General features: G+C 36.1%; 1 protein-coding gene across 4 annotated transcripts in view; it reads left to right on the top strand.

The window, feature by feature from the left end:
• KCNIP1 (potassium voltage-gated channel interacting protein 1) overlaps positions 1-12910 on the top strand; it is a 761805-nt gene that overhangs the window by 728235 nt on the left and 20660 nt on the right. For 3 of the 4 annotated variants that reach the window (XM_042452817.1, XM_042452818.1, XM_042452815.1), the window contains exon 2: positions 11927-12051. In XM_042452817.1, coding sequence (XP_042308751.1) covers positions 11927-12051 — 125 coding nt within the window. Of the gene's footprint in view, positions 1-3327; positions 3361-11926; positions 12052-12910 lie in introns of all 4 variants that reach the window. The other variant, XM_042452816.1, reaches the window with a different exon arrangement.

Raw genomic sequence — 12910 nt, 5'->3', positions numbered from 1 at the left:
ATTCACCAAATTAAGCTGCTGAGTTGTGCCTGAGTTGCTGAGATAAGTAGTAGCTGCTGGGATGTTGGGGATTTTATGTATATTTATAATGTAATGTTTTATTGTTCTCATTATTCATTGTATGTGTTGATGATCCACCCTTTGGTGGAAAGAGGATTATGAATAAACATTATTATTTTTAGTATCTTATATTTATTGTGTAAGTAAAAATTTCATGTTTGTCCTTATAACAGCTATAAAAAACAAAACCAACAGCTAGGAAATATACATGTTAGATAAAATATCATCTATTATCCACAGGGGATATTTGTATTATATAGAACATTACTATAGTATATCACAATATTATTTATCAGTTTGTCAAATAGTATAAGGAAGTGATGCAGTATAAATGTGGTTACAATTGTCTTATTTACTCACTCACTCCCTATCTCTTATTGTTAATTGTATGATAAATAGGTCTTTTCTCTTTCCCACATGCTTCTTCTTTTAATATAGGCAGGAAATTATATTAATATGATTTGTATCATCATTACCAAATCCTTCCAGGATGCTTCCTAAAGATTGAATCCTGCTATAGTAAGGATTTGCATTAATTTTTTTAGGCAGGAAAAATCTGTAACTTGAGTACATCAGCTTCTCTTTGCAATCACTGTTTTAATATTAATCAGAGCAGGGTCAAATAAAGATACATCCTAGCATCACCACACAATCATAGTAATAGATCTTAGGATGCTTTCACATAGGAGGTGAGTGTTATTAAAATGTGATTAAAATGTGGTAACAGCATGATCAGGGAGAAGATTATCACACTCCCATGTGCTTCTCCCATTTGTGTCCAGTGCATAAACTCTAATGGACGTGTCATTGGGTAATAACAGGAGTTATTACTCCGCCGTGTGATAGAGGCCTTAGTAAAAAAAAGAAAAGTATAATCCATCTCTTAATTATTATACATTTACAGACACTTTTACACAAATTTCATTTAGAAATGTTTGTTATCTGTTGAAGAAAAGCTTCTTGTACAAAAAAAATGTAGAGCTTTGATTTAATTAATCCATTTCTGCACATACTATGATGGGACACAGTTAAGTGTACAGAAGACTGTAGCCATACCAAAACATTCTTTATGCAAGAAAAATCAATCATATCTAGATATCCTTAACATCCTCTCTCCTAGAATAGAAGATGTCTATTATGATAATCCTTATCTATTATGCTGGAATTGGTTCAAGTACAAAACAAGCTTTAGAAAGGCAATCATTGGAGCTCAAGAAAGCAAAATGTGTAACATGGTACATATGAAAAGGAATAATATTCAGGGTAACCAGCTAATCAGACCCAGATGAAAATTATTTCCTGAACTCCAACTCTCTTGACTGTGTGATGTGTGGGGGAGGCAACCAGTGAGTGGGGCTAAGAAAATGTGCGCCTGTCAAAAAGGAGTAGGTAAAAGGAACACTGCCTCAGGGAGTTCAAAAAGGACTTTTACCACTCAGCTCAGAGAAGAGAATTGTTCCTTTTTTGATGAAAGTTGAAGTATAGTATTAACTCTGTTGGTAACCATCCCCTTCTCTGAGTAAAGTGGCTAAAGGCAAGATGCTCAGTCCATCCCGGGAGAACCTAAAACAAGCACCGACCTTCTCTGTTCTCTTGGCACTCCATTGAACGGAATCACCAAAGAACTATCACCACCACCATTTTCCTGCCCAGACATTTAAAAAGACCAGAAGTGGCACTGAAGCAGAGAGAGCAGGGTGATGGTGCATCTTTTAGTTATTCCTGGGATGGACTAAGCTCTTGCTTTTCACCACTCAGAGAAGGGGTGATTCTTTTTTTTTGATAAAATTTAAGGTGCAGTATTTACACTGACTCATGGATAAGTTCATCCAAGTTCCGGGGGGGGGGGGGGTCAAATTTTTTTACTAAAATATTTCAACTTATATGTGAGTATATATGCTATTCAGCTAGACCAAGTGTATGAACCTTGTTCAGACAAACAGCTAGATGGCTTGTAGAATATCTGAAAGTTCCCTAATATCTGACAGTCATGTTCTGTGTACTTTATAGAATTCACACTAACAATATATTTAGGCGTATTAGCAAACTCTAGTTACTTGTATCAATGCAAAGTGGCCAATTAAAGTTCTTGAGAACAATATGAAATGGAGGCATAAGATGAGCAGTTAGTGGTATACACTTTCTTTGCATATTCTCAATCTCTAACCCTTCAACCACATGTGAAATTTCCTCTTTCATAGCCAAGACAGCATTTGTTCTTTGTGTTAATAGTGAGGGTGTTAATAGAATTTGAAGTTGGCTGTAAATTAGAAGATATGAGTTACAGTTGGACGATTGATGCATATAAGTAATCCAGTTTCAGAGAACTGGGAAATGGTCGTTATAGTGTGAGTGAATGGGATGAGTAGTATTTGAGAAGTAACTGCATGAATTAGAGGTTTCATGTAGTAATGGAAAAGGCAGCAAAACGATAGCATAATGGTTGGATTTCCATAGCAACAGAATCTATACCTACATTACAAGGCTGAGAGAGATTTGGCTATTGATTTACTGAAATATGCTAACAATTATTACTTTTTCATTTTGGCGGTGACTAACTACAATCTAATTTACAGGTCTCTGAAGTAACACTTACAGGATGATGGTGTGAATTAAATATATTATTCTTCCTATTAATTGTTAATCATTCTCTTTTTCCCCAGGAATGTGTGAACAGCATTCTTTTGTTGCTATAAAAATGTAATTATTCCTGTGATTTTGATTAGGAAAACTAAAATCTACCTGAAGTAATTTCTTTGCAGAAATCATTATTTGTTCCTTCAGCAGGAAAGTGAAGTCTTAAGATTTCCCTGTAGTTTGGAAGGCGAACTGTTCTAGTTTCCAGGAAAGACATTTAAAATTGCATGACAAATATCCTGTCTTTGAAATAGCCTTATGATCACAATTTCTAGAGCAGCTGCTCTCCAAACTGTTATTACCTGTCCTCAACTTGTGAACCTTTCCTGACGATTGCATGGTTGCATGACTGGTAGCATGCTGTCTTCCTGTCGTGTTTTGTCATCCATTGTCATATGGTTTCATACCAGGGAGAGGGATGCTTTACATTTGATATCATCATCTGGGAAAGCCAGCAGGGCCATGCAATGCAAAATGTCACATCCAATGAACAAGAAACAAACATATCATATAGAATATAGGGCTCCCTTCACATTGAGTCTAGATCCCATCCAATTTTACATTGAAAGGAAGAATAATAAAAGTGTTTGCACTCTTTTTTTGTTAAATTGTTTTCTTACTTTTTCCTAGAATTCGCCCGGTGGTATTACCTGTCTCAGAGAGGTAAAATTTAAATCAATTTGACTAATTTTCAAAAGAGGTTTCCCCCTTTCCTATTCTAACAATGATATAAATGGTTAATATAGATTTCCAGACTCCATGGTTTTATTTAAACCTTGAAAAGAAGGCTAAGACTTTCAAGTTGTAATTTAGTCTCCTCTGGAAATGTACCATGTCCGTTTCCTAATACACGGTGGACATTTTGATGTGTTACCTTCCATGAACAAGTTTGTGTAAATCAACATATGGTAAATTGTTTCAAAATCTTCAGAAAATCAACTTAAGATATATCTACAGTACACTCCCACAATCTTTCTCTGTCACATTGTTAAAGCTTATTAACAATTCCTGGATTTACTTGGTGCTGCATTAATGAACGCAATTTAAAAGAGGTAAAAGTGAAGTATCATTCCACATAAAGCAAGCAATATAAATCCTTCAAGATTTGATTTTATTTCTCAAGTGTACCAACTATGACTGTATATGACTCTCCAAAGGAATTCACATAAAAAGAGGATATATGTTTACTTCATTCTCAGATTTTAAATGTTATAGTTCAAGTCAAAAGATCCAGCTGAGGCTATTGTGTTTGGGGATACAGATAATTCATGTGTGCTGATGTGAATTGTGCATATATGACTACACAGAGAAAAGTTAATGTGAATCAGGTTATAGCTGCAGTGTGTCAGGTCAGAAGCCATTTTTATGTCTGCAGTTGATTAAAAATATTAAATATACCTTAACTGCTTTTGAGAGAAACCTAGGAGGGCACATGATCTAAGGTGTATCATACAAACAATGTAAAATTAATTTATCTAGCATCTCCCTCATGTATAATTGATATAAAAGCAAAACTCTCTATTTCAGTCTATAGATGATACAATTACCATGGACATTTAATCAAAATAGATAATGTATTAATATAGTATAATCTCTTTGTGCTGGTCTATGGCCAGAATCAAGATTCTGTTCTATAGTATAATCACTGTTTAACTCTCCATTTGTCATTTGAAGCCTGCACTGAGGGGAAAAATTTGTAGCAGTCTCCCCAACTCCCAAGAGTCCTCAACCATGATGAGCTGTAAATTGGCAGCCTTTTTCTAAATTAGTGGAAATCATTCTTTTTCTTAGGGCATTGGGGGTCTATTCCCTCATTTGAAATGATAGCTAAAACCCGTGCACAGAATATACAAGAGAAAAATGACATGCAAGTGGCATATGCATTACTCACTCGTCATGTTTACAGACTCTTACCTCTCAGTCTGTCTGGAGGCAGGAGTTTTCTCCCATTTTTATTTATTTGTTTATTTATTTATTTCCAAGATTCATATACTGCCTTTCTCCCACAGTGGGATTCCCATGAAGCAAAAAATAAAATTTTAATTTGGTGATGCTAGATAAATTACTTCACTTTTAAACAGTGTTTTGGAGTAATTTATGGTATTTATGGAGTCAACCATACCTACAGGTTTACAAAAACCTGTTAAAAATCTTTAAAACTCTTTAAAAAATCTGAGTTTTAAAAACATTTTTCTCTGTTAGAACCTTCTTTGTAACCCAGCAAAAGTCCTCAATCAAATATAGAATTTTGAGCAAACAGTACTATTTTGACTGTTGAGAACGCTTGTGCCTGCAGGTCTTCATGAGGGATGTGCACCCTCACTTCAACTGCTGGCCAGATTAAATTCCACCTCTTAGCCAGAAACTTTTACATGACTGCTTTCCTCCCTTCGCAAAAAATGTTGTTGCCAAACATTTTAGTGAGAATTGGCCACAGACATCTGTGTAATTAGCTATTCAAAACCTAAGAAACAGATACATTTCCAGGTTTCTGAATGAAATATAACAGTCACCACTGTGCCACTAGCCAGAGGATTAGGCATGAAAAACTTCACTCTAGCTGGCACTCTGAAAACAGAACAAACCAGAACCCTCCTGGGTTTCTTTACCCCAAAAAATGTGTAAGTCTCCACAGCATTATGCCTGGGTTGTCAAGAGAATTTAACACATATAAGTTATGTGCTGAAGGAGACAGTGATTCTCCTGTCATTGTTGCATAATGATGCAACAACATCAGACCAGAATTCTATGCCTGAAACTATCCTCCTCCTTAGTAAATGTATTCTCCGCATGGACTTCCATGGGTTTGCATGATTAAACTGAAACCAGTGGTTGTATTTCAAATATACTGGATTTTATCTAATGCCTATCTTATCTGGAAAACTAACAACTGACAGTGGTGTGAACATCCTCCAAGATACCTCTTTTTAGAGTTAATCAAGCCCTGTATTAAGCATAAAGACATTGCCAGCTTATTTGGAATGTCAAGAGTGGCAGTTTCAGATTTGGTAGTGTTGCCACTGCTGACACCTAGAAGAGAGAATGGTGTCTTTGTCGTCAACAAAAAGACAGAAAGTTGAAACAACAGTTTGCAATTGTTTCATGCAATTGTTTTGCTTTTCCTGCCTATACAGTTGCAAAGTGTGGTGATTGTGCATAGGCTGTATAAGTAGCATGTGCTGTGTTTTCAAGGTCAATGAGAAGTGTTTTTTTATTCATAGCTCACAATTATTGTGCTGTTATACTATGCAATTGTAATTGATGCTATTTTTGAAGCTATTGTCATGATTGTAACTTCCCCTCCAATCTACTTAATGTTGTGTATATGTTAATGACATGATTTTTTATTTTTAATTAGAGCCCACATATTGTTCATGTGTATGGCCTCTGTGACTTATGTGCACAAGAGCCAAAACCCTGTATCAGCTACTTACTTAAGCATACTTAAGTATGTAACCTTTCCTGGCCAAACAACTGGCCTAGATTTACTCATTCATAACGGTTTCATATTCATGATTGCTACCTAATCACAGTTTTGATGCTACTGTCATGATTGTAACTTCCCCTCCAATCTGCGAACCAGGCATCAGGTGCACGGAGAGAAGAAGGTGCATTCTGCCAGTGATCAGAGCAGCAGAGAATGACATTTCAGCCATGGGGGATGCTCAGATTAAGAGAGGTTACTTGGTTAAGTATGTGTAACTAAATATCTAATACAGAATTCTATATGTTATTGTTTACTAGAAAAATGAAGGTTTCAATAAAGATATTTTAACAGACTTTAAATGCTTTAAAAAAAAAAAACCTTGCAAATGGTATCATGTTTAGTAACATCCATTCTGTGGCTTTATTGGGATACATTTAACCCCCAAACCAGATTGATACTGATCTCTTTTCTGTTCATAGAGAAAAAAGTTAATCATAAGCATCACAAGGTTGCCTGTGTTGAGCCAAGAATTATAGCTGCATTTCACAAAAAGGAAAGCATAGCAATGTACTCTGGTGAAAGAGAAGTGAAAAAGAATGCATTTGTTCTATGGCCATCATGCAACAGCTTCTACTACGAACTCTAACCTCCACACAAATATAGTTTTCTTAAGGTTCAAATTGCCTACATTATCCTTAGTGCTTCAGTGCTTGTAATATATTATATTATACTCCATAATATATCATAGAAAAACATAGGATCTTATCAATAGGAGAGAATGCTAGCAAAATCATCAACTCCCCTCCTCCTCCAGAGACTAGACTGAACTTCAACAAAAGCACATCAACAACTGTACAATCAATCTGAAAACAACCTTGACCAACAGCCACTAAGGATAACTGTTTAAATTTGAGTTTGATATATTTGAATTTTAAACTGCTGAGACACCATCAAGTACAGGTCTATCAAAAATAAATGGCTTGTTTTTATCTCCACTATTTCCAGAACAGTACAATAGGAAATTCCAAGCTGAAAACAATCAATCTGAGAACAACATGATATCTAGTAAATGAGGACTCACAATGCATTGGGGAAGTAATGCAGTCCTGCTTTACCAACAATACCCTCCAAGACCATTAGCTTGGAAAATCTCAGTATTACATCAGACACCACTTCCAACAGCTCATGGAAACATCTTCCAGGAAGCAAGGAAAAGAGCATGGAATAAAAATTCCCAGTCCAAGAGCTCAGCATCAGATAACGTATAATGGCATTTGATGGATAAAAAAACCTAATAAGAAATAGAAAATTCTCTAATAATTAACCTCCTCCCCTTCAGTTTCCCAGTACCAATGCAATACCAGAAGAACTGGGTGCTCACAGGACAGAAAATAATATGTTGCAAACTGGAAGAGTTGGAAGAAACCAGATAAAATTATATAGTGCCAATTGATTAGGTTGAAAAAAGGATTAAAAGGAAGGAAAGCACACTGTGTTAGTAGGAATTAAACCCTCTAAAGGAAACAAGAAAGGCTTTAACAGCTGTCTCAGGAGGGAAGCCAAGGCAATATTAAATGAGACATACTTAAGTCTGTGAAATGTCTGAACTACATACTTATAAAAGATATAAGTGCAATTATGCAGAGACAAAAGCTTTGATGATGATATGTAGAAGGTGTGGACATGGTATAAAAATTATTTTCAGAAGAATGATTTTTTTAAAAAGAAAAAGGTGGAGCTGTCATCTTCTGTGGCATCCCATAACTATACACATTGTGACATTATATTATGACAATTTCATAATATAGTTATCATAAGGGGAATCTCTATAAAGAAGACAGAACTGACTTTGCAGATGAAACACAGAGAATACCATGGCTTGATGTTTGAAGCCATTCACCAAATGTTAGAGTGCCCTAAGCATGTTTCTGTGCTGAACAACTGCAGTACAAATCCAATTCTAATGAAATTAAAATGTAGTGGAAAACCATCAGACCTTTTTGTTTGATTGGTTTTGTTTCTAGCTCTGTTGTTTTAAAATTAGTTACATTTGCTAGCTGGTGAATGATTAGGTGACCTGCTAAAAGACAACTGTTTCTATATAAGTGAATAAAAGAATAAAATCTTAACTGATGAATATATTAACACCGTAACTGAAGAAACATCAATTTGCTCACCCATGGCTGTTCTAAAACATCCATCTACAAAAGGCAAAGAAAATAGTGATGAATTACACTCTGGAATTTAAGAGCAAGTCCTGTACACATGATCCACTGAATGCAGATCATAGAGTGCACCAGAATCCAGCCATGACAACACAATTCCTGATAGATCACCACTATGGAAATACAATGGTGGAATGGCTGGAATGGGCTGAAATTGGAAAGTGGATGGAATAAAGAAGAATATAACATATTCTAAACCTCTTCAATTAAAAGTCATACCAATACAGCTTCGCAGAACTCAGAATAAATTTTCATCTCATTGACTTAAATGAGGGGGATAAAAAATAGGGGAAAATGTTGGCCTGTATCAGTTGCTCTACCCACACACAGCCCATCACCACAACAGAACATAAGTCACAATGTAAGGCATCAGTTGTATGTACAGCACTGTGCAAATTTACAGCGCTTTATAAATAAAATGTAATAATAATAATAATAATAATAATAATAATAATAATAAAGTTGAATGCCCAATGACTTACAGTGTACAATTACCTACATATACACCTGGCACAGGAAGACGATCTAGTTAGGGTATGTGACATGAATCTATAACTCTGAATTTATGCCACACACACATTTAAAACATGGAAATGTTGATAATATGAAACTCTGGAGAAAGGAGACTATGCATTAAAAAGGAGCACTTTACATAAAAGAGTTTAGTTTCAGAAACCTATGGGAAATGGAGCATATTTCTAACACATCTCTGATGAGGTTTCCAACAACCTTGGGAGTCCACATACAAATATAATTCATTCTACCTCAGCAATTGAAGGATCCAGAATACAGCAGTCCACATAAGTAAGCAAGAGAACAGGAATATTTGCAACAAAGTACAACTGCAGCTAGCATTTCCTGACCTTCATCATACATGAATTCTGAATAGATGGAAGTATATTGTAAAACTTTTCCTTCCCAAGAGTGAATCAAAACATCTCCTAAAAGCATGGAAGGATACATGGGTAACCTCTCCATTGGCAAAGGCTATACATTCCAAGAGCCAGAATGGTGTACTGGTTTGATGTTGGACTACAACTCTGGAGAGTAGGGTTCAAATCTCTGCTTGGTCATGGAAACCCACTGTGTGAAATGGGCAAGTCACACTTTCTCAGCCTTTGAAGAAGGCAAAGACAAAACATATTTGAAGAAATCTTGCCAAGAAACCCCTGGGATAGAGTTGTCATAGGTTAGAAATGACTTGAAGGCCCATAACAAATTTATTCCATGCCAACCATTACCACTACTAGCCAGACACTCATGAACAATTTTGCCATACAGGAGCACAGCTTTGAAGAAGCAAAACCTTGAGATCTAGCTGTTATGCACACTGTGCATACAGTGGGTGATATCCTACTTTGGGTTTGTTGACCATAAATTGTCACATGCAGAGTTATTCATTGATAGTACTAGATTACTCTTATGTTGAATGGCAACATTATACAACTAAATGTGCAAAGGAATGTGTGACTGATGGAGTATTAACCTTATCTTCAGCAGACACTCACATATTGGCCAAGAATGTGCATCCATATGAGCAATTGCACCACATGTGCAATTCCACTTCCATGATCTTGAAGCAAATGCAGACATTGCTCATTGGACAAAAATATTCAGCCACTTCCACAGGGAATGTTACATATGTGTAAAGTGCCAAGAGGATTATGGCCAGTGTTTCCTTCCAAACACATAGGGAAAAGAAGTTAAAATTTCCGCATTCACTCCATCCTGCTGCCCCAAACCCATGGATAAGGTTATAGCTGGAATAGTGGCTATTCCGCTCAGTAGGAGCTACTCTTCTTTCTCTGTCTTTCCAAACTCTTAATTGTCATCCACATTTAGGAAATTTATCTCTCAAGTGTGATGTATTGCTCACTGCCCACCCACCACCCAGGTTGTCTCCCCTTGCTCTTCACGGGCTCTCACAGCACAGATCTTTCTCATGTGCCTGTTCATGAACGTGATCGACAACAGTGACCTGGATGATCCCAGCTGGTCCTCTAGGGATTCTTAATCTACTTGGTCTAGCAACTTTGAAAGCTTCATGGTTAGAAATGCATTTATGCATCATATAAATGTATTCTTTGTATTGAGTTGTTATAAGGGACACAATACCTACTTCGCTGCTATCTGCTAAGCTGGTGTGAATGACACAGGAGCCCTGCTGCAATGTCTGCTTGGCAATTCTAAACAACCTTTTCCAGCTCACATCCATCCTAGATGCTATTTAATAAAGGCTATGAATTTACTACATGCATTTTTTTCTTTGATAGTACAAGTGGCAATGTGGACCTAATTCCAACACACTGTAACATTTGCATTCAGCTAGACCCAGGGTGAAACCAGGAGCTCAGTGACCTCAGACCTGTGCCCCTCATCTCTCTTGTTCCCCTAAGTACCCTGGACTGTGGGATACATGCTGTTGTAGGCTGTAGGAGGCAATCTCTGGGGAGGAGGATTGGGGAGATGGTGTAACAGAAGGGTTGATCTTGCTGATCTGTATGTTTGTAAGGTTATCCTTCAATCTAAGGACTGTAGAGACCAAGAAATAAAAAGCCCTTGTGCATTCTTCCTCCTAAAAAATGGATTCAACAGCTGGATTATACATATCCACACAGACAAAAAAGGGAAACTTTGCTACAGATCACTGAGCCAAAGAGGGTACACAGTACAGAGTCATCATTTAGAACTATCAACAAATATTTAAGATATCTGAATACAATGAAAATTACCCCCATGTCATTATCGTAAGGAGTTTACTGTTCATCCATGGATTAAAACTGTGCAGCGTCCCAGTATCACTCAGAATTAGAGGAAACAACAGAACTTGAGGTACTATAGTGTGTTCTGCATGGTCTGATGTACCTGTCACTTCGGTAAAAATATTTTTTGAGCTGTGTACACTTTCCCACCACAATACATCCTTTCTGTGTCTTGAATTGTTTTTAAAATATCTATGTATTACTTTGCACTTTCAGTTGTCACTGAACATCTAATAAAGCCAACCCTGCAAATTCTTTTGTTGTACAACAAAAGAAAAAAAATCCACTCCTGCTCAGTAGAAATTGTTACTCTTATCCTAAGCCTGTTACTTGAAAATAAGTTACATCAGTTCCAGTGGTGCATACTGCCATTAGATGTGCTTGGGATCACAGCTTTTGTCTATGTTTAAGCATGTCTAGTTCATGTTATCTACACTCTGTTCTAAAATATTACCACATGGTGGGAAATATTTTCAAATCAGTATGTGTGAATTTAGGAAAGATTATTTGTTGACTGAATTAGAAGCATTTTGAGGTGTTCAGGAATTTCTTCAGTTTGTTGGATGATAATATCTTAAAGTGTTTACCTGTTCAGTTCAATAACATTTTATGAATCCAAAAGAGAAATGCAAGGTAGGCTTCTCTTTGTTGCTTTTTGGGGTTGTGTGTAATGGAACCGGGTGGATATGGAACTATATTTCATTGTTTGCATTTATGAATAATTTGAAGATTAATCAGTATCACATTTCACTCCTTCCATCATTTTTATATGTAAAGAATGATGCCTCGACTAATACTTTTCTTTCATTTTATAGATAAAATTGAAGATGAATTGGAAATGACCACAGTATGTTACCGGCCAGAAGGATTGGAACAACTTGAGGCACAAACCAATTTTACAAAGAAGGAACTTCAAGTGCTTTACAGAGGCTTCAAAAATGTAAGAATATACAAGTACAAATTATTATACTGAAGTGACTAGCAATTGAGGGGAAACTGTTTTGTAGCATGAGCACAGAATATACACAGAGCACTGAATAGGCACAGATCCACAGATCTGAACAGGAGAAATAATTCTTTGAGCCTTTGTTTGAGAATCAGAGAAATATAAAGCTTGCCTTAAAACACATGAGTGTTTTTCACAATTATGTTGAGTTGAAAAGTACAGTTGGGTGAGAAATGTGCAGGGCAAAAATTACTTTTTAAAAAGTGAGCTTTTTCCCCCAGTTTCTTCATATCAAATGGAGTGGCTCACAACTATTTGCAGTCTGAAATGGCTGAACAGTATTTTTATATTATTACTATTTCTTGATTTCATTGTATACATGCAATTCAAAATTAATCTAAAATTAATTGTTTAGAATACTTTCAGTATGGATTCTGGGATTTCTGCAAGCATAGTGGGGCCATTTCATTGAATGGGGTCCTTACATAAAACAAAGGATTATAGAAGAGTTAACCAAGCCTTGTAAGCACAGGAAATTACACACTTGTCCTCCTGCCTCAGACAATGGGACATATTTCATCCTTGCTGCTGAAATTATCTCAAATAAGCTGTCTTTGTCCTAACATATTCCTTACTCTTTCTAAAAAGTAGAATCACTTTGCAAACTGATAAATGAACATATGGCTATCTAAGCCGCATTCCCACTTACAAATAAATTTTTTTGCAAACCAAATCGATGTATCAGTTCGGCCGTAGAGCATGGTTCACACTACATTTGCCCCAATTGCATTTTTTTACTGCAAAATAAAATAAAATAACCCACTTGTGATTCAAATTAATGAATTAATCAATT

This window comes from Sceloporus undulatus, chromosome 2 (assembly GCF_019175285.1).
Source record: "Sceloporus undulatus isolate JIND9_A2432 ecotype Alabama chromosome 2, SceUnd_v1.1, whole genome shotgun sequence".
Taxonomy (NCBI): domain Eukaryota; kingdom Metazoa; phylum Chordata; class Lepidosauria; order Squamata; family Phrynosomatidae; genus Sceloporus; species Sceloporus undulatus.
Note: the sequence above shows the minus strand (reverse complement) of the source record. Positions and strands in the feature narration are given on the sequence as shown.